Genomic DNA, 23,176 nt, shown 5'->3' with positions numbered 1-23,176 from the left:
CCAGAAAATGGACTTTGTATAATTGTGCCTAATGTACCTTCAAGGAGAGAAAGCTGCTAGAACAAACAAAAGCAGCGCCCGGCCGTGCAGGCTGTTTATACTTGGGGTAGCCAGAGCACAGGGCTGCACTTTAGGGCTTATCTTCTCTCTCTTTCTAAACAGGAAACGCACTTTTGTTCTGAGCATTCTGGGAGAAGCCACTGGGGGAGAACCTTCAGAACACAGGGCGTCAAAAAATGAGTGCTTCAATTCCCTGCCGAGGCCCAACGGGAGAGCACTGCAACCAGCAGGGATGCTGCTCCTAACCACTGCAGGGACATCCACAGTGAGCAGCCAGTAAGGCCAGCTGCAGGTCAGGCAAGTCTTTAATTGCTATTCCTTAATTAAGATTCTCGAGACTTAAATAATCTCATGCTTTTGGTGCTTAAGGTGTTTGGTTGGTTTTTTTTTGCAGACACTGCAAAGTTAAACAAATTTGGTTAGAAAATAACTCTTTGGTGCAGAGAAGGAGTCACTGGTACCCCTTGCTGGATTCCAAGGCCTTTGCAGCCAAGCAAAGACTCTGCCCCTTGTCAAAATCCTTACTGATACTAGAACTGCTCCCACCATTTGCCACTCAGCATCAGTGTTACAGTTCCTGCAGGCGACGCAGAAAGAAAGCTGTCTGTGAAACTGTACTTACACGAGTGTTGCTAAACTGGGTTTGAAATGCAGGCATATCTGCTGTATTTACAGAGCATAGGACAAACATTTTAGCGTTCCCCCTGCTGTTCCCTGGGCTGCATTCTTAACCTCTGCCTCATCCAGCCAAGCTCCTCCGCCGTACGGCAGCATCACGCGCTCAGTTGCCTTTGCTGATTTTCAGGATGGAGCTGCAGCGTGGAGCTGCCTGCCCTCCACCAGGCAAGCTGTGGTTGCCCCTTTCCCTGCCAGGAGGGCACTGGCATGGAGGCACATCCTTGCTACAGGGAGAAACAGCCAGCCACAGCAGCAGCGCGAATCCAAACAACCTCACAAAGTGGAAGCTGAGCATCACCTCACTGTACAGCCTACAGGACATCACAGACACCACACAGCACGTTGCTGCCCCTTCTCCTCCACCACTCCTCACCCTACAAATGAGGCAGGGAAGAATTTCCCAGCCAGGGTCTTCAGCCAGGTTAGGAAACATGCCTCTGAGATAGCTCAAGTTCTCCTCACTAGATTATTCAAGCAGCTTCCCACATCCTGCCCACTTTCTTCCCACGTTTAACCAAAGGGGGTATATTTTATTTTGCTGCAGCCTGGTCACATCCCCACAGGGAAAAGCAGTGGCTTCTGGTGTCAGTTTACAATTTTCAGCTCCCAGAATAAGATTTTAGGGTCTTCCTCACGGGTTAGCCTAACTCGATTCAAATCTTGTTAGAGAAAGAGGATTTAGCTCCTTCCCACCCTGCATATTTGGTACCTGAAACTTAAAACTGCCCTCTCTGCCTTGTCCCGCTCCGTTCTGCTAAGCTAGAGACAAAGGAAAGGATTTATTTCTGTTTCGGGTGCCAAGGAAACTGTCAGCTCCCATTCAGCCTCGGCCATTCCCCGCACCACACTTGCTCAGCCACTTGCAAATGATGCACCCCATGAGCCATCCATTCGATTTCCCAGGACAGCTTCAGCCACCAGCTCTGCTGGGGACCGCATGGCAGCGGGCAGGGAGCAGTGGGATGGGGCCCTGGGCTGCACTAGGCTGAGGATCTCAGCTGAGCAGTGCTTACTAATAAAAGTCCCCCTCGAAACAGGGCAACAAGATGGAAAAAACACGTTCTTGGCTGTCGGTTCCAGCTGGGAGCCTCCTCATTAATGAAATGCCACTCGTTTGCAAGTGGAAATGTAAAGTTCCAGTTCCCTGAAAAAAAAATCAGGACTCCAACACTGAGAATTCCTTCCTCCAGCTGACAGCAGGAGATCCCAGCGATCGCAGCCATGCTTACTGAGGAGCATTCGCAGCACTATTTTGCTAAGATTAAAACTTTCATTTTCTTGGCTATTTTATGACACAATTAATGGATGGATTTCTTTGCTTCAGGTAAACAACATGCACCCTGTTTATAGGACACAGCACAAATATTTCCCAGCGTGTTTACTCCCAGATACTCGTGCTGTATGGACAGGAAGCGACTGCAGAAGAAAGCCAGCCCAGCTCTGCTCCTTCCCAAAGCACTGCCAGAAGGTAAGAGCAGCTTTGCTGGATGCAGAATTCTGCCATAGAGGACCTGAGATATCAGAGATGGAGAACACTGCCACACACTCATCTGCAGAGATGCAGAAAGCAACCCCATAGGATCGATTCCATTTCATTCAATAAAAAAAAAAAAAGGGGGGGATCATTAAAAGAATAAGATTTTTCTGTTCAAATCTCAAAATGATAGAGCAGGGTGAAGATACCTGTGATTTATTTACAATCAATCCAGCTTTGTGGGCTTTCACTCATCTTGCTCCTTTCTCCCTTTACGTGCTCTAACAGCCAATTTTCTCTCACATTTCTCTATGAAGAGCTGAGTGCTGTCCCCAGCATTATGAGCCAGGAAGGTGTTCCAGCACCTGCCAAGATAGCAGCTCTTTCGCTGCTGCTGTGATATTGATGTGACAAACTTCAGTCCTAAGGATGACCAACGTGAATGTTAAGAATTGTTCTGGGATGAAACCTGGGAGATATTACTGACCATTCCCTCCCAGCCCAGGAGACTTACCAAGGGGTCCCTGGAATCCAACAAATCGCTCGTTTAACAAAGGAAGAATGGAAGCACTGCCTGAGGTCAAGACACAAGCACCACTGGAGACCCACCCCAGCAGTGTCCTAGACAGAACCCCCCCTTTTTCCATATGGTAGAGTGAGCACTCAAATTTGATGTAACGAGAACTGTCAGAATGGGATCAGCTACAGAGAATGATCAGTTACCTCCCTTAATTCCCTCTAAGGAACACAGAACCCTTTCTCCTGGCATGGAGTCACCTTTGTGTAGGGCAGCTTTTTACTTTGCTAGAACCTAAAAGTCAGAGCTGGAAAAGATCAGACAGCTTTGCCATCAAAATTAACACAGGGCTGCCTGCCAGAATACCTCTTGCACCGCAGGGCAGCTCAGCAGCCTCTAGCTGGTTGGCCACAGCCACTTCTCAGAATGAAGGAATGTCCTGAAACACTCCAGCCACCTACAGAGACTCAGGGCTACCAAAAGCACAGTGCTGCAGTGCTCACATCAGAAGTTTGCTCTCCAGTTAGACGGAGATCATCACCAATTTGTTTCCGCTGGGTTTATTTTTTCCATGTCAAGGTCAATTGCAGATATGTTCCAATGAGGAATGTGCTGTAAGCAGCAGCTAACTGAGTCAAAGTTTGTTATCAGGGCTTACCACAGGAGGACAAAGCTTTCTCTAAACTTCTAATCCTCTTATCGCCATGCAAGCACAGCCCCCTAGTGCAGACACAGCTCTGGGATGGTGTTTCCTACTCCCTCCTTGCTCTGGGTCCAGGTTATGCCAAAGAAAAGCCTGGAGACAAAAAATAAGAGCTTTCTAAAATGTTGCAAAGCGAGGAGAAGGATTTTTGTTGCCATTGTTTTCTTTGCTTTTTGTTGTTAAGATGCTGTTATGTCAACAGCTGATCTGCCAAGGCTGCCAGACTGGGTTTATGTCTAAAGCTTTGTTATTTGTTTTGGTGTCAGCTATGCCTTCAAGCATCCACAGACTTTGATTTTCTTAAATAATTATTATTTTTAATTTTAATGATACCGTGTTCTACCATCAGATCAGAGAGCGAGTCTCTTCCTCGTCAGGTTTGCACTCAACTGACTGAACACGCAGAAGAGATTATAGTTGAAAGAATCTTACTTGAAAAGACCTGTTTGAAAAGAGAAAGAGATAACAGTCAGTAATTTTGCATGAGAGAAACCTTCCTGCACCCATGTTTGACAGAACCAAAGTAGTTTCACTGTCCTGAGAGACCTTTGAAGTATACAGGTTTTTCTTATGAAGAAAGGTCATGGAGGAGCCAGCAGATTACTGCAGAGAAAACGAAAGAACAGTCATGTGGGTGCAGTTTCCAAAGGAGGTGACTCTGTAAGATCCACAGCCTGAGCTCAGCTCTGAGATCAGACGACTTGAGGAGGATGGCAGAGAAAGGGTTTCAGAGAGAAGAGCAAGTGGCACTGGGAGCATTTAACTCAGCAAGCTGCAGAGCACTCCAGCATCGAGCTTCTGCAACGGGACTGCAGAGAGCCCAAGGAGCCAGACTCCCCATGGTCCCATGGCAGTTCCACCAGGCATCCTTGAGGAGCAGTGCTGTGATAATGCAAGCTCTCACACCCTCATGCACTAACTTGAATCACTATCTGGAAGTACATGTAAAGTAAAACAGACTAAGGTGATTTATATCTTCCCACATGGCTCTTTCATGAGCCGAACCATTTCACCGCGTAGCAGCTTGACAGATGCCGTTAACTACACACTAAAAACTTTGCATTGGAAAAACTACCTTCTCATCAGGTGGCACACACTTTATTTTCTAACACAAACCAGCTATGGTTTGTTCCAGCATGGAGCAGCGATGAAAGAGATGCAATGGTGAACAGAGAAATAATAGAATGAAGAGCACCACTTTGGGGCATCTGCCTATGGGTTCAGCTAAGGTTAAACCTATGGAATCAACGCTAAGAGGGAGGGAGCTTCCATTGGGCAGGGCTTTTCCCCTTCCTAAACTGTCTTTGGGTCCCCTTGACAGAGCCTCTGAAAGAGCTTAGCCCCTCTTACAGGAGATGCAGTCTGTCCTCACCAACGCTCAGTGCATCCATTCAGCAAAGACCTGGCAAAGACCAAACTGAGGCATATTTCTGGAAAGAAAGAAAGAAACCAAAATCCAACAAGCTCCCTTAGATTGGAGACAGTCTAATGACTTCTAGCACTGAATAATAGCCCTCTTCTTCAAAGTGCTCTATTTATGTTAATATTCATGTTTGAATCTAATGACCTTGGGAAAATAACGTGTAATAAGTCACAGAAAGATTAAAAAAATATATGCAATTTGGTCTTCTACACTCAAAAGCTACTGGTGCTGTGGGGAGACAGAGATGCAAGAGCCAGAACGAGGGCTTGCACCCAAGATGCTTTGTCTCTCCTTTTGGTACTCTTGCTCAAGAAATGGCCAACATGAGAAAGGAGTTTAAAAGCCATTAAGTGGCATCACACATTTAAGGGTGCAAAACCAGTTTAGTTGGATGTGAATGAGAGTGAAAGAACCCAAACCATCTCTGAAGGCAAGGCCTGGTTCGAATGAATTCAAATGCACCATCACGATCAGCAGCGTGGCGTGAGCGCTAGGGAGAAAAGTGATGGTTCAGTGTAATAAACAGGAGCGTGCTCCAACTATTCCTTCCCTTCATTCATTTCTCAGGAAGTAAAAACTGCATGTTTTAGAAGTGACAGCGATATCCTCCTCACAAAACATTCAGCAGAAAAGCTGGGGAAAACATCAGCGCTGATGTCATCTCGAGAAAAAAACGGACTGAAGTTCTCAGCCATAAAACATTCCAATTTATCAGAAATGTTTGAAAGGGAAAATGTTTGTAATGAACAAAGCTAACAGACACCGCTGTTAAGGAAAGCCACTAATTGATGATGCTGAACAAAAGCTCCTAACAAGGCCAACTGCTTAGTTAGAAATGCTTAGGGAAAAAAGATAGCGCGACTACAGGAAATTTATTGCTGCTGGAACTGTTATCTTATCTACTTAAAACACAAATGTTATTTAACCTGAAAGAAAAGAGATTATTCAAATAAAATACCAGCCCTTCCTTAAGCTACCGCGTTTGCAAGCAAAGCCTTGAATATAAAACAGATCATCATTCTGAAGGGTAAATTAAATATGAGGGGTAAATTAAATACAAGGGGAGAGAATGAGAAATTCACCTTTGGCTTTGTGCAAGATTATTTCCATTGGCTGCCTATCTAAAAAGCAGGCAGCCAGGAGACCAACCTACAACCACACATTAAGGCCAAGGGGTGGTTTGACCTGGAGACTTTAATTTGGTACTTACTTAAATGAAGAGAAGCCCTCGTGGGTCTCTGTCACAATGGGAGAGTACACTGTGCTGCCTGCCCGCAGCTGGGTAACAGTGCTTGAACTTGACCTGTATCTATGGAAAGAGTTAACCCAAAACACACAAAAACCATTTCCTGGTCTACATAAAACTCTGAGGCTGGAGATGTGTGTTAGCCCAGGATGTGGTTATTACTGAGCTAACAAGCCACACTTCCAGATCAAACTCAAGTCTAACGTATCACACGTCGCAGGCGTTTGTGCTTTTCAATCAATGCATCACAAACACAGCAGGCTGCCTCACCAGAGCTCCACGTTATTCTCACCCTGCAGCCCCAGGGCCTTTGCTGCACAAATAACCTCAGCTCCTTCTTATACTTCGTTTACCATACTGCATGGGGGCACAGCCCCCAAACACCGGTGCAAGAATGAGGAATGATTCTTTTTGTGGCTTGCTGTATTAAAACCATACCTAAAATGTGTTCCTTGATGTACAGGAATCTCTCCATCTCCACTGTTCTTCCAGGTTTCCTCTGATGCACAGGATTAGTAAGAACAAAAATGGCAGCTCTTCACATCAACTTGATCTCATTTATGCACTTTCAAGGCCACCTATGGGGCCAAAATATGCTGGAGAGTAGAATAAATATCTTGAACTCCACCTTTTGACTTTATTTCCATCCTAAAGAAACACAAACAGTATAATTCCTAAGGCAAAACTCTCAGATTAAGACTTCACAGCTACTATTCTTTGCCAAGGGAATCTTATCCCCCCCTGTTGGCCATGCTTGCTGCGGTTACAAAACCCTACATGCCTACATCTCAGTTGCACACCCTTTAAAAGTGACAAATAAGCATTTGGTTCCGTATTAATTCCCTGTAAATACCACTTCAGAGCCAATGGGGACTTTTAACTTGTGCTGGCTGAGCAGTCAGTAAATATACCAGGTTCAAAAGATCAATACTGAGGAACAAAGGAGCTTAAGCTCCTAATCGTACGCACAAAGACCAGGGGCAGTGGGGAAGAGCAGCTCTTTAAGGAGAGCTCACAGCCCCTGGTGTTGCACCATTTCATACTAAGTAGTTATTTCTGGGGCAAAGTAGGTGCCACATCTCCTAATTCCATCACTGCTAATTAATCAGAAGCTGAAGCAGTGTAGTAGTACCTGGGGGTAATGCTGTATCTGCTCCAGATAAAAACATCCGCAACACAAAAGCAGTGTACAACTGCAGATACCACAGCAGTGAGGTTAAGTGGCCAGTATGTTTAAAAAGAAAAGGGAGGAACGCCATGAGCTGCATTATTACAACACTCCATTGATACAGAATCTCATTTTATCACACTATGGAGGAAAATAACCAGGTCAGGTACAAAAACAGAGACTGCAGCCAAGCACCAGCTTATATCTGGCAGTAAGCTTGCAAGAGTTGAGCAACAGAGAGGGTAGCTCACAAAGTTTCCCTAACAACCTCTGAAAACAAACACACTAAGCATCGTTTGCTGCAGCTGATGGAAGCAGCAAACTGCTTCCCTGTGCAATTGCATCCCTCACCAAATGGATGAGCCACCACAGCAGCCTTTATGGCTGAGCGTGCTGCTGAATCAAGTACATACAAGATGCACTGACATTACACGTGCTGTAAGATCACAAGCTTACGTGTTCTGCCATAACACACCCTTAGAAAAACTGGGTCCCTTATGACGATTCTGGGATCCTAAAAGGAATTAGGAACGAATGCTTTACAACGTTTATACTGATGAACCGTAACTTCAGTTTTTAAAAGATAAGCAAAACGCAGACAGAATAGCAAGACGTAGAACTTTCGATGGCAAGGCACTGTTAGCTGACACTTAGCTCTGCTTATAACAAACGCCAAAGCGCCTTCCATCTCATCCTGGACAGAGGAGGAAGAGAAGCACGCTCAAAGCATCCTCGGGTGCACTGCAGAGGTCCATGCACGCCCTCTGCTGCTGGCCTGAGCTCCCGGTGGCAGAGCCGGAGAGAGAAGGGGGCTGATCCACCCCCAGGGACCACCAAGAATTTAGAAGTGCTTTTAAACCCGCTGCTAATTAAAAGCAAAGTTGCGCTGGAATTTAGACAAGGATCTGCTATAAGCCATCTTTTGAAAGTGCTCGCTAAGTAGGATAACCCAGGTGCACGTGATGATGCACTGAGCATGCAATCTGCACCGTAGGTCAATTTATCTGCACGTGAACTGACAGCCCTCTATCGAACTAAGCCAAGTGTGCATCCAGGATGAATGCAGCTGCCATCTGACACCCCCAGATAATGAACTGACTGTATATTTACTCTCACTGCTGGGACGCACGTGGCAAAATAGAAAGGCTATTAATCGCTAAGGGAAAGCTCGTAGAAGCAAGGATGACAAATAAAGGGCTTTGTCTCCTTGTAATTGGGCTTCACTGGGTTTTGAACTTGACGGCCTCCATTTTCTTTGCTGCCAAGATGACTTAATTCCTTACATCTTCTCAACTTATAGGTAGTAACAGGGAAGGATACTTGCCAAACTGTTCTGGCCAAAACCTGACTCAGCCTCCTCAGAGAGAAGCACGGGGTCTGCAAAGGAACAAATCCCAAAACAATCTGTGAGACATCAGGAAAGAGGAACACACATCTCACTGGCACTGACGGAGCAGAAAGCAACCGCAGAACAGCGAGACCCTTGGATACAGAAAAATTACACAAGTCGTGTTTATGGGTTATAAAAGCCCTTTTATAAAGCCATTTTTAAACAAAACCAAAAAGTTTACAAAAGAAAATAAAAGATACAGAAGAATGAGTTGCTTAATATATTCCAAAAAGGAGAAAAAATAAAAGAGGGGACACAATTCCAACATGCTGAACAATAAAGGGTTCTTTTTCCTCGTGGTTTTTTTTTAATACAAAATACAAGCGAAGGATACACATTTAAAACAGAGCTCAGGAGCAGGTATGCAGTCCTGGGAACCCTTCAATAAAAGCAAAGCAGGGTTTTGTTACTTTTTTAACTTTTCTTTCTTTGCAGGTACATACAGAGACTGGAATATGTCAAATTAAGTAGCACGAAAGACCATCACACAATTCTACCAATGAATGTTGCACCTATAAATTCACGAACATGGTCAACAGTCATGTTCACTTCAACCCCTTTTAAAAAAAAAAAAAAAGAAAAAAAGAAAAAAAAAAGTGTTGTTTTTATTTTAAATAAAGCATTAATGTTACATTCAAACAGAACTCCTAGTACCATGCTGTAGAGCTCAGTATTGTCAAGGTATTGCAAAAGTTGCCAACCCTATCGGGCCCAGCGATGGGAGCCACGTCTGCGCACACCCCAACCGTGGGGCAGCTGCCCCTTTTTTCTGGCCACTCTTGACGTTAAAAAAAAATATATATATATTAAAAGGGATAAGGAGGGTTAACTGCAAAGAGCCTGATTTTTAGAAAAGCTCAACATGGGACTGCAAATACTCGGAACAAGTATTTGTTGCATACCATACAACGATGCTTCGCTGAAAGCCAAAGGCCCAAGGCCCTACCTGGAGTCTCTTCCTTCTCTACCTTCAGAGCCATTATTCAGGGTTTGCTGTGACATGATGTTCATGGTTAAACAAAAGGAGAAAGTCACGTAGCTCTTATTTACAAGTGTTTTGTTTTGTTTTTTTTGTTAACAATTGCTTCTGCAGGAAAAAAAAAAAAAACAAAAAAAAAAGAAGGTAAAACTCACAAATCTTCAGAACACAAAGGGAAGAAAAGATGTCAGACGCTCCCATGCGCGCACTCACACTCGCGCACTCACACACCAAATACTTCAGGGGCTTTTACACACATTATTCTGGCTTCAGTTGATTGAGTATTTCTCCATCCCACCCGCTACCCCTCCCAAAATATATATATAAAAAACCCTTGCCCCAATATACAAAGCATATGCACAACGGTGTTTTGCAGTCACACTGAGCATGCTCAGACCGATGGACCCATTCGACTCACTGCAGCTGGAGGGGGCAGGCAGTTGTTTCCCATAGTGGTTGATGCAGAGTCAGCACGTAAGTGAGAACTTGACTTAGAAACGTTTTTGTTTTGTTTTTCATACAAAGAGTTCAATGAAAAGACATTCAGATGCCAGTCTGCCACTGACATGGGAAGTCTAAGATGAGGATATGCTCAATCTGGGGACTCCAAAGGACACTGCCACCTTTCGGAGCTCTCCTATTCCTCAGCATTTTGATCACAACAGCTTCGTCGCCCAGTTCCACGCACATCATTTGTATTTAAACCTCCCCAAACTATAGGAAAATAGTCAAAGCTCAGGGAAAATTCTCTATTTGATCATATACATATAGAATATAGAATTTCCACATATAGATGGGACCCCACCCACCCCCCCAAACTTAATGCATCCTATATGCCAGCAACCATCTTGTGACAGTGTCCCTTTACACAGCTATCTGCTTGCATTTTTCATATCCTGCCTCCCCCAACAGATGAATTTCCACTTCTCAAATACTTAAACTCATGGATCAGTTTGTGGTTTTCAAGAACCATGTGTTCAACAATATGATCTGTTATAAAAATAAACACTTCACAAACAAATTACATAAAGCAAAGCACCAGTTTCTACAGCTCAAAAGCTTCCAGCATGTTACAGTTTGCTTCCCTCCCTCCTTAACCTGGGTGCCTCAGTGTCTATTGTACCTTTATGACCATCAACAGTGGAGGGGGAAAAAAAAGAACAAAAAAAAAAAAAAAAGAAAAAGAAAAAGAAATTCAAGTGCATTTTCTGCCGCTGCCCTGGTAGTTCATCACCTGCAGATGCAGCTGTGTGGTGGCACAGGAGCTGAGCACATTCAGAGCCATTAGTGGCTTTCAGGTAAGGTGTGCTCTGCTTTTCCCTCCCCATGCACTCCTTTGCTTTGCTGAAGTTAACGCAACAGAACTACAAGTTTCTTGGCTGCCATATTTCTAAGTGCTCTCACCCACAAGCCATTCTGAAACTCATCTAACTTGACACGTTTGGTGCTCTCTCGCTGATCAAATACAAACTAGAACAAGTAATCTTTAGGATGAAATTCCAACCACAATTGCAAATCTTTACTGATCAAGCCTGGTGGCCAGTTAAAGACAGCATTCTTTGCATACAAATGTAAAACAGAATGTACAGAGGGATGCAGAATAGAAATTAATAACAAACCTTTAAGTGTGAGACCAGGGCAGGGCACCAGATTGACTGAACTTTGGAATAAACCTGTTTACCTCTCTGCAAACGCTCCACAACTACAGCTGTTTAACAGAAGACAATCTTTTCAAAGCTTTCTTCTGTGAATGAAGCTTTCTGCTCCTTGGAGGACTATTCATGGCTCTAGAGAAAGGCTTTTTTTTTGTTTTAAACAGCTTTTCCTTCCAGAATGCTTAAAATACAAATTAATTTAGAAGGACGTTTTAAAACTGAACTCTGCTGCAATTGAAAAGCGCGTCCTAGAAAGAAAAGTTATGTATTAACCTTCACCATTTTCTTCAATCTGTAAAAATGTAAACTGTGGTATTTCTAACAGGTGACCAAGAGACCATTGGGGCGTAGTGTCTGCACAAACCAGCACGACAGTAAGGCTATAGGAAATGTTACAAAATCCCAGTAGTAGCACAGGATTTACATAGTGTTTGGGTTGTGACACAAACTCAAAGATAGCATCATGCAGCCCGTGACAGCCATGAGAGATGAGTATATGAGAAAACAGAACAGTTTTACAAGAGAAAGGGCCAAAATCACCAGGCATAAAATAATCTGCAGTCCAAAACCTGAACTGAAAACAACGGAAATGCATCTTTCACTTAACTTAACCGTGTTAGCAAAACTAAAAAAGAACAACACAAATATTTACCTTAAGTGGAACTTACAAAATACACTCTTAAGAAATAAATCTGGTCTAGCAGGTAAAGAAATAGCTGTGTGATTAGATCAACTAGAGGGATTCTACATTTATGTGATCCTTGTATGCTTTAATACCAAAAAATAAATCAAGACCCTAAAGAGATTAGAATAACTTGAAACACAGTCTTGACTGAAGGGGGAAAAACTACGTGGGCGAGACACTAAGGAAAGTATACATTACCCCCAAAATATCAGTCCAAGCATTATTTGAAGTTTGGCCGTTTATTTTCCTGTGTTACCCAAGAAATGCTGAGCTAGGAGAGCAGGGGATGCAAGAAGCTCTGCCCTCCCAGAAGATGGGAAAAGTTGGTGAGGAGGAAAGGGGAGCACGTTCACTTCTTTTCAAAGACTGATACTTGGCTCCAGCCTTAAGCTGCTCTGCAAAACTAAACCAGGTAAAAAAAAAAAAAAAAGATTTACAATGGAAACACCGATCATCTTTATTGTAACGGCAACAGTAGTTTCATTATAGTAAAGAACGTTAGAGAACTTCAAATTTTAAGCCAAGGTAAAGTAATTTACCAGCCTCAATAAAACCCATGGCTGTGAATCACACAAGACAAGCACTTGGCCGTTAAATTAATGTTCCATTCTGTGGTTTAGGCTCCACACTGGGCTCAGAATCTTCAGGCTCCCTCTGCCATTCAGCCAAGTGTCCTTCCTGGTCATATTAGTGTATCACGTCTAAAAGCTCTCTGAAGTCCAAACAGGATTAAAAATCTGGTAGCACGTGCACCAGAAATCCGACTAGTTAGCTGCCTTATGTTACCTTCAAGAGGCTGGTTACAAAATATGTACTTCAGTGACAAAAAAAAAGGAGATGCAAAGCTTGTCAGCTGTAAGGTAACTGTGAGCAACGTACAAAAGCACAAAGGGTCTAAGGAAAAAAAGAAAGAAAAAGGCAGATCCAGTTTTTAATATTTCCACCAACAAACATGGCAGCAATCTCTGCATCAGGGTTTGAAAACCAAGGCTTGTGTACTTCAATCAAGTTCAAAAAAAAAAAAAAAAGGATATGGCTGCTTTGATAAAAACACATTAAAATGCCACTACACACACCTCAAGTATCTCCTTTAGAGGGACATCCTGCTTTTGTTATAGAACCATAGCTCTGCTACACTGCTTTCAAACTTCATTCCCTCTCAGCTTCATCCTTTAACACTGTTCCCTACTCCATGCTTCCTAGGCTTAGGGAACAGAATGACGACCAACAGAGGCAGACATGTCAGCGTGGGAGCAGAGCGAATAAATCCTCCCATGCTGCAGTAGGGGAGGATGAAGAAATGGAAGTGGTACTGGGGTGATGTTCACTATTGATGGAAGTCTGCTGTCCAACACTGTAGCTGGAAAGGCTTAGACATGATTACACAGCCTTCTGAGGACAGATGGAGGGAGAGAAGAGAAGCACTTAAGCGTGACTCATGGGATCCGAGACTGACCAGAGCATTACAGGAATCCTTTGCTTCACATTTATGAAAGGACATCCCTCACCCCAAAAGACACACACACAAAAAAAATCTACTTCTAGAATGTCCACCTTTTTTTTTTTTTCCCTTGGAACTTTAAAGAAAGTGTCCACAACGTCAACTGGAAAGCAGAGCTTTAGAACTTTTCCAATTTCTCTTCCCTATTCTGCCCATCTATAGCCGACCTTGGAAGAAGTCAAACAGAATTAGTGGATGTGAGCAGCTTCTAGGATGTGTGTCTGAAATAGCATAGAATGAACCGAGATCTGCCTAAGCAGAAGAGTATTCTATCCAGGAAAGATGAAAGATCTTGCATCCTAACTGGAGGATGTTTCCAGATAAAAGACAGTGGACCCCCTATCAGTCTCTTGATTGCTTTCCATTAAAAAGTTGCATGAATCCAAGAAACACAGGCTTCCTCCCCATGTTTCCTCTTCTGCAGTTTATACATATATTTTTCTTTTTCTGAGAGAAGGTACTTCTATTGAGAAAAGTCTATTAAAGCATGGTTGGTTTGTTGATTTGTTTTTTTAACCACGTATTCAAATACAGAATTATAGTTTTGAACAACTCTTACCAGCACTGGGAAATCTATTCTACTCAGTGATTTGTAAGTGTGGTTTCCATTTATCAGTCCCAAACCTTATTGCTTCACAACTGCAGTATCCCTTGGAAAAAAATATATATATTCAAATGGTCTGTTAATTTGTCTCAAATGGCTTTTGGATTTGGAGGGGGAGGGAGAACGGAATGGCCAACACAGAACAGTGACTTCAAAATATTACTGTATGAGGGTTTCCTCTTATTAAAAAAAGGATACACTGTATTAAACAGCTGAAAGTAAAGACAGCATTCAAAGCCCATGAGTCAAGCCACAGCCAAAACCGTGTTCTACCCCTAAGTATGTTTTCTTTTTCCTTTTTTCTCTCTCTCTCTCTTTTTTTTTTTCTTTTTTTTTTTTTTCTTTTTCTTTTTTTTTTTTTTAAACAAAGATATCCTCAACTGCCATTTAATCTTCACCAGAGGGTGCTTCCTCTTCAGATCCCTCATCCCCTGACTTCTCTGGCGGAGGGCTGGCTGATTTTTTCTTTTCTGGAGGACTTTCAGGCTCTTCATCCTCTTCTTTGGGGGATGGGGTCTTTTCTTTCGTTGTCTTGGAAGCTGTGGGGCGGCCTGCCTTCCCTTTGCCTTTCACTGGACTGGGAGTCACTGAAAAAAGAAAAAGCTTACACAAGTTATTATCTGCCACCAAAACAAGAAAGTGACAAGCCTTTGTACAAACAGGATTTAAAAGACACTGCAGTAGCAGGTCTCATTTTGCTCTGACCATGGCGTTACATTCATTCCACAGTACTGAAGTTGAACTGAATGAGGACTGCCAGCTCCTCCACCCTTAATGACCAAGAATCCCAAACAAAGCCACAAATTACATTAATTGGACATGAGATGCAGAATGTCAGACTGCAACATACCAGCAGATGTTCACAATCAACACAGGTTTTGTCAGCCATACATAAATACCAATTCAATCTCTTTATTAAGTAAAAATTCAAGACATCATCATTTCACTGTGTTACTTTAAATCATGACAAGTGACTGCTTACAAGAAACAGCCCTTCAACATAATAAAGTAATGCCTACTGGCCCCAAAACTTCTGTTCAGTCTTCAATAAATAAGTACTAAAAAACGAAGTACTGGTCTCTAAATTGAATTGCACAGTTCTGCACAGACTCACCTGTAGCCTTTAGCCTGGGCTTTGGCATCTTCTTTTCTTTCCTCTCTGGCTTGGACTTCTTGGAGGCCTTTTTATTTTTCTTTTTTGAACTGCCATAGTCACTATCATCATCATCTTCCATGAGAAAATCCTCATCGCTTCCTGAATCTTTTGAAACAACAACAAAATTAAATTCTTGAAGACAAGGAGAAGAAGAAAAAACAAAAACACCCAACAAAAGTTAAACAGAGAAGTCAGAAAACTAAAGATGCTGTGACCTTATGAGCTTCCAGCTGCCTGCTGTCCTAGGGAAACATGGCAGAAGATTTCACAGTAGTAGGGATAAAATATGACAGAACAGGGGGCCTTTTTCAGAACCTTGAAATATGATCCATCCTAAGGAATCCATTAAGAAATGCATTTGTGATGATAACCTTACTCCCTTCTGAAATCACATCTGCATCCACTAATTCAAAAAACTTACTGTGGTTCATCACTGGTTGAATTCATCTCCCCTTGTGAAACTAACTGTCCTAACTTTGATCAATCAAGGATAAAGTATTTTTCCCATCTGCTGAAAAGAAGCAGCAACACCTCAAAACTGATGGAGGTAACAAGAAGCAGCAAGAAACATTAAGAAAATTTCAGTGCTCCTCAAGTGCTGCTTATAAAGAATTCCTTAGAATTCCTGCAAACTTAGAACAAAATTTTTAAATGTCAAAAATTGACAGTCTGACAGACAGGTACTCATTAATGAGTAAGCACCAAAAAGAATAACTTACATCTTTATTGTCTAGTCAAAAAGGAAACTGCTCCTTCTTCTATTCCCAGACCCATCAGCCTACATCTGGTACTGCTGCCCATATGACCAGGGCTTAAACTTTCTACGACTGTCAGTACAATCCCATCTACTCACTCTCTTGGAACTGTGCCTCATCGTCCTCTTGTTCTTCCTCCTCACTACCCACATCATCCATAAGCATCTCTCGTTGTTTGGAAGCTGCTTTGGATGCTGCCTGTCTCTGCTGACGCACGTTTTTGTGGTCTTCTTTCTCATCCTCACTGTCCTCTGCAGCACAAAGTCATCGTGTTATAATGAAGACAGAAAATACTGGCCAGCACATCTTCATCAGCCAGTGAGTGGACAGACAAAAGTCCACTTTATAGAACAGTGTAAGGAGTAAATGCATACACAGCACAGAACTACTGCAATGCAATACAGGAACGAATACATCAATTTTCATACTTGCTGAACAAGACAATTAGAATTATTATTGCAATTGTTTCTTTACCTGCAGGCCTTTTCCTGGATTTAGAGGCTCTCTTATTCTTATCTGGTTTGGCCTTCTTTCCTTTTTTGCTTTTTTGAGAGCTCTCATAGTCACTGTCAGCTTTGCCATCATCTGCTCCTAAGTCATCATCTTCACTGCCAAAATCTTCATCTGGAAGGAAAAAGTGAGAATATTAAGCTTCCTCTGTGATCGTGGAACAGAGGAGAATCCGAGGGAGGAGACGAGCATCCACCTCTCTACCTGTGAGGACAATCTACAGCAGCATCACACTACACAAAAACTGCTGCCCCCAACCAGGGCTGGAAGTAACAAGCAGCAGAGGCAGCATCCAGCTTAAGATAAACGTGTCAGGAAAGTGCATGCTTCTCTAAACAGAAGAACTTCTCCTGTGTGACAGATCTCACTCCTGGAACATTCTTACAGATTGGCCTTTATTTGGAAGGTAATTATCAGTGCAGCATGGTTAGTTACCTGCTGAGTGCGAATCATCTTTCTTAGTCTTCACATCTTTTTCCTCTGAATCCTCACTGAAAAGGAGGGAAAGATTGCTTAACTCCTATTTCACTCATTTGCTATATGGAAAACAACAATTTTCAGAGAGCAGATTGATTTCTAGGCCAAGAATACCCACTTTTCCTGAACATTACATTATACTTTAGCATTACTCAGAAGCACATGTAGTTATGGTTGGAAAGAAAGTTCAAGCTCTGTACCACGTAGTGCCAAGGAAACCAACCAGGAAATAAGGGTAAGGTAACCATGCATTTTTCTCCAGAGACTACTAATAATCCAGATGTCTTCCATCTTACAGTTAGGATTTTGAAGTTATATGTGCTAATACAAGGTCAAATCTATTAAAAGGAATATAGTTTTATCCTGACTATATGTATAATGAAGTCCCTTCTCTTTTTCTCATTGTTTTCTTTGGAAACCTTCACTCTGTCTCACCAGTTAACTACAACACATTTGGTCTGCAGGCTCCCAATCTGATCTCTGACAGACTTTCACCTCCCCTTACAGTGGTTTCAGTCCTCATTAGAGCCTGTCCCATCAAGTAGGTACTACTGCTTCTGCACCCAAATCCCTACCACTTGTCACCTTGACTGTCCAGGTTTGGCAGTAGGAGCTAACACAGCATTGCTCAAGAACTTCCACACTTCAGATAACATGTCACCCTGCAGTCCCTCAGGCCCATTTGATTTCAGCCTGATGGACAACTGTGGATTTGAAAGCAATACGTGCATTTGTTTCACATCCAGACTCTGTGCAATGCTTGTAACACAAACAGAAGTGTTCTTACATACTTAAATATCACTTTAGTTAATAGGACACTGTGGTCAACACTATTTAGTTGCTCTGGGAGCTCCCTAGCCCAGTTTCTTTATATAACATCTTATCTACTCAAATCTTTATTTCAGGTGTTATCTAGAAGTTTGACCTCGAGAATTTAAGCATTGCATGAGCAGAACAAACACACTGGTCTAAGCAAACTGCAGCAACCTGCCAAGCAACAGATGAACTACACTGGGCCACAATTAATGTAGTTAGATACCTGAAGTATTTGAATAACATCACTTCTGCATTAAATGTTTACCCATCGTTCGTGTCAAAACAGTGCAACACAAGTCAAGAGCAAAGGCAGGAAATGATTGCTTGGCTTTTCTTTCCTGAAACCATTTCAAGACATGAAAACATGAAGTTCACATCTTTGGGAAAATTAAAAGCCATGGTCAAAATGGCCTCACCCTCTCAGTTTATAACAGTAAGTAAAAATGTTCCCTCATGCCTACATTCAGCTTCCACCTTATAGCACAGGAACATGAAGGGAGAGAGAGATGGAGAGAAACATCTGAAGCATACCTTGTGGTAAGTTAGCTATATTCCACCAAACAATGCAAGACAGTTAAGAGATAACCAGCTGGCAGAATCTCCGTCCCTGAAAGCAGTCAATTCATTTAATAGGTCTCTTTTCATCACGTTTCTTACAGCAACCATTTGCTGATCATAGCTTATTGTCAATGCAAGATACCCTCACTCTACAGGAAGGACTTCCACTGTTAGCAGGGAATCATTCAGAATGCAGACATTTCACATCGCCACAGCAATTCAGTTACCAGAACAAGTTACTCAGTTTCTGAATTAGACAAAATAAGAAGTGAAAAAAAAACAAAGAGCTGCAAAACTGACAAGTGGCCCCTACCACAGTAGTCACTGTACCTGCCCTATTTAATCTTCAACCACATAAATGCTCTGAGCACACCAAAAAAACAAAGAGAATGAAAGGTACCCAGCCACCAACTTACCTGGAGATAACTGCATCAGCTGCCAATCTTTGTAACTCGTATCAAGTTCCTTGCCATTCCAACTGGATAGCTCTGGAAGGCTATTTTAATGCCAAAGTGCTAGTGACAAGTACTTTACACATGATTTCCCTGCCAACTTCAATAAAAAAGAACCACCTCAATGTCCAAGCTGGTTAGGAAAGCTTTGTGATTGAGAGCTCTGTGTCCTACACTGCACGTTTTGAATTCCACTTACAATCATTGCTCTCAGAAGATACAGCTCCCCACACACAGGACAAGGTTTGGAGACACGTTCTTAACAGATGAAGAGCTTCTTTTACCTGTCTTCCTGAGAATTCTTCCCGGATCTCCTCTTATTTTTAGCCTCGCGGGGAGATGAGCGGATTTTCTTGGATGGGGGACCTGAATCTCTCCCATAATCTTCATCTAGATGGGACAAAATGGTTTTGAATCAAACTCCTCCTTCCCAGCAAAACGACCTCCTCAGCCAGCTGAAACTGACCATTTCAAGCACATAAAAAGTAGCTCTTGAAGAAGATAAAACCCCAAAGTTACAAAGAAAGCTTTACAGAAGTGAAGTCCTGCCTTCCGCTGCTGATTTACCTTTTCTTCTGCCAACAGCACCATAACAGCACTGCACACAACCAAATCTGAAACAGAAGTGTTGGGAAACACACAAAATGCTTCAGAAGAAAAAGGGGCATCTTAACTTCACAGCTCATTAGGAACACAAACCATCATGGAAACCTATTAGAGGTTAACATCCATTCATATATTCGTATGCTTTTAACAGCAACAACTTTATTTACTGCCCTATGATGGAAACAGGGCATTACACAATACCTTATACAATACAGCAGGGCATATTTGTTTCCAATAATTATCAGTGTAACCACCCTTAGGAAACAGTAGCAGTGCATCTATTTTCTAAGAACACAAAACATATTCCATATGGCAGCCAGAAATATTTCATTAATTCTGACAGAATATGCTAAGATTCTTTATTATTTTTTTTTTAGGTGCAATTCACAACTATGCCCAACATGATGGAATTAACTCAAGCCCACTAAAATAAATTGAAAACACATTTAACTATAGGAAAAAAAAAAAAAAGCAGCACCAGGGTTGTTGGTTTTTTTTGCCACAGAACATAACAGAGCAGGGAAGATGGTTGCTGCCAACAGCCTGAAGGCACTACAACAATACAAGCGTTAAATAACAAGATTTCTATCACCATTGTTTGTTTAATACAAAACATATGAGAACCATTATATTTTCAAATGCTCATTAACAGTTCAGAGGCTGCAGAGTAGAAACTCCCCAGAATTTAGGTTAAAGATGTGACTGGAAGCAACGTAATTAATATGCAAAGCCTTAAATGAACCCCTGTAGCCCAAGGATATGATGTTGTTAAGAACAAAGTCATTTACCAGCATCATCTGATTCCTGAAACTGGGAGTAATCGACCACCTTCCTGTTCCTGTTAGAAAGGAGGAAGGGGGGAAAATAAGTAAGTCGGCAGTTCAACAATCTGAGAGACACAAAAGCTTTAAGTGACAAGAAAGTGCCACGCTCTTATTCCCAGCACAGGGTTTGTAGACCAACAAACATCCAGAGAGGTCCTGCACAAATAAGCCACCTAGGGCTTGGTGGTCCCAGCAGAAAACATGACACGTCTGAGCAATTTCCTAAGGCTGAATTCTAGCCTCAGAATTCCAAGGTGCTTTTTGATAAGCTGCGCTCCCTGACGGCTCACGGCTGCTGTGACAAGAAGCCACCAAACCCTGTGTGCTGCAGCTCTTTCGTTAGTCAATCTACACACATCATTACAGCCACAGTTGTAAAAGCACTGTTTAAAGGCAGAGTCCACATCCAAAGATTAAAGATGCATTTGAAGAACGCATCGATCTGAGGTTTCTTAAGGCAGGGCTCCCACTAACTCTGCTTCAAAGCTGTGATGTTTCGGATTCTGGATTAAGAACAAAAAACAAATGCAAGTAAAGGAATGCTGACAACTTATTAAATATTTGTTGGATATCAGAAGCGCCTCGTAGCAAGGGAGCCTTGCTGAAATAAACCAAAGTGTTCAACAGGTGCCAGTGCACAGGTGAAGCAGCATTAAACACCACTTGTAACGCAACACTGCACACAAAGCCTCCCTGCTTTTTATTCCAGCGCTACAGTTGTGGGTTTTCTGCAGTCAATGAAATCTGAGCAAAGTTACTGGAATGCTTTTCAGAATGATTTGAAAAGGAAAGGGTTTATGTCTCCTTGTCACATGGAAAGTGAACAAAAAAAAAAAAAAAAAAGATCACTTATTATTTGCATTTTTTACTCTTGAAGAAAAATCTTAACATTATACTTCTCGAAATGGTTTAAACCATTCATTTCTGTCAATTAACTCTCACAATTGATTAAATAATGCTTTGGGGAAAGCGCACTAAAATCTTCTCAAAGCTCCTAATAGCACAAATTACCTGTTTCCGAGCTGCTCTTTTTCAGATTCCAGCTCCTCACAGCTCAATATAACCACGCTTGCTCTCATACCTTCTCCTTGAGCTGCTCCCGTTCCCACGTGTTCTCTAACACCTGCAGCTCACTGCTGCCTTTTGGCTGCCCTGTCAATCAGTTACTCTGATGCTCTAATTAATATGTATGACAGCCCTAACAACGGTTAAAGCTGTTCCCAAACGGAACATTAGCAAAGGCCCTGCATGCATTTTACCCCAACTGCATTTCTGAGCAGCACCTGAACCCGGACCAATTCCATCCTTACTTCATCAGCACCTTCCCTGCTCTCTAACCAGCTGCGAGTCGTGCAGTACTGAGTGTCCTTAACACAGCAACCATAACAGCCCAGGACAGACAGAATTGGGCAACTGCAGAAGCAGAGGCCACCAATGCCTCCATCACAGACCTGAGGACCCAACACAAACCCCTCCAGCATATGAAGCACCCTGCCTTCACCCTGCCCTTCTCCTGAGCTGCAAGGACTGCTGGATTTCACGTTCACTTCCCAGAACTGAACTGCATTTTGGTCAGTGTCACACAGGGTTGATAAAACTGCCCCCCTGAACGTCCCAAGAGCCAGCACTACGTTCTGGTTGTCAATCTGACACCCATTCTAAGCATTCCTCCTGTCCAAGTACCTCTATTTGTGACCCACAGCAGAGCAGCAGCTTTCCAACAAAGGAAGCAGCATAATTACTTTATTTCAAGCCTACACAAAGCCTCTTAAAGCTCCAACAACAATAAAAACCAAACCAACACAGCCAACAAAAGAAAGCAAGACTAGTCATCAGATTTCTACAGGTTGAATCCCATCCAAGCTTCGGGATAAACGTGAGTACAAAGTACAACTGCAATGCCTGCAGAGCACAGCCAGCCCTAACAGCACCATGCCCACTCAGGAATACTATACCAGCAAGGTCTGCACCACACAACTCAACCTCCTGGTCCAAGAGGAGGTCAGATCATAGGATCACAGAATGGCCTTGCTTGAAAAGGACCACAGCGTTCATCTCGTCCTCACGGAGACTCCTGCCCACGCGTGGGAAGCCAAGTTTATTCTGGTAAGCATGTGAAGAGCGATGAAGTTGCCAAGTGAGCTGTTTGATTTGCTTTAAGTTTGAGGTATTATGCTTTTCTCAATAAGCATAAACAGGGAAAAGGAGGTAGTGCTGCTGGATATTCAGTTCTAGCAGCTTTGTAATACAGGGGCTTCAAACATCACTTAACTAACAAGCGAGATGGAAATTGCAATCGTGCCACCTTGCAGTGAGTTGGTCACACACAGCTCACCTTGCTTAGTTCAGTTCAGGCCCACATTGAATCACATCTTTAATAGAAAACAACAAGCAGAAGGATATAAATGGCCAATGTCCTTTCTCTACATACTGCACAGGACGTGTTTTTAGTCAGAAAGTACATTCTGCTATTTTCTCATTATCTGCCCTGCAGGACTAGGGATATTTGGAATCATTAAGGAATCACCATGGCAGAAGCAAACAAGAACAAAACAGCATCTGTACTGATATTACCTGAACTTGAAAGACGACCCAGCAGAACCAAAAGAAGCTCACGAGCAGAAACAAAACCAACTGCTCTCCCATTTGCCACTCTTCTCACTCCACACTCATCACTCACCTCCCATTTATCCTCATATTTTTCTTCAGAACCACCAGCAGTAACTGCATGTTTGCAAAGACTGCATCTTGCACTGCACTGATGTGATAAAGTCAGGGAACTTCATTGGAGATGAGATCCAGGGAAAGCAAACAACCCAAACCCACCAAATTGCAAGCAAACATACAAAAAATACACTGTTAAACTCAGTCTGAGCATAAAAAGACAGACCAAAAGACATCTGGGACAGATGTTGTTCAATCTGGTTTAAAACAGACCA

At 42.6% G+C, this 23,176-nt stretch overlaps 1 protein-coding gene across 1 annotated transcript; it reads right to left on the bottom strand.

Moving 5' to 3' along the window:
- Window positions 1–14,326: 14,326 nt before the first annotated feature.
- NUCKS1 (nuclear casein kinase and cyclin dependent kinase substrate 1) lies at window positions 14,327–22,967 on the bottom strand (the record flags this gene model as incomplete). Its single annotated transcript, XM_079546461.1, has 8 exons — window positions 14,327–14,670; window positions 15,198–15,344; window positions 16,093–16,245; window positions 16,469–16,618; window positions 16,940–16,995; window positions 19,092–19,197; window positions 20,202–20,302; window positions 22,918–22,967. 8 exons carry the CDS (start codon window positions 22,965–22,967, stop codon window positions 14,471–14,473), a joined length of 963 nt encoding a protein of 320 aa, XP_079402587.1. The 3' UTR covers window positions 14,327–14,470.
- Window positions 22,968–23,176: the final 209 nt, after the last annotated feature.

Source organism: Tetrao urogallus (genome assembly GCF_951394365.1).
Source record: "Tetrao urogallus genome assembly, chromosome: 24".
Taxonomy (NCBI): Eukaryota; Metazoa; Chordata; class Aves; order Galliformes; family Phasianidae; genus Tetrao; species Tetrao urogallus.
The sequence above is the reverse complement of the archived record's forward strand: the minus strand, read 5'-3'. Positions and strand labels throughout refer to the sequence as shown.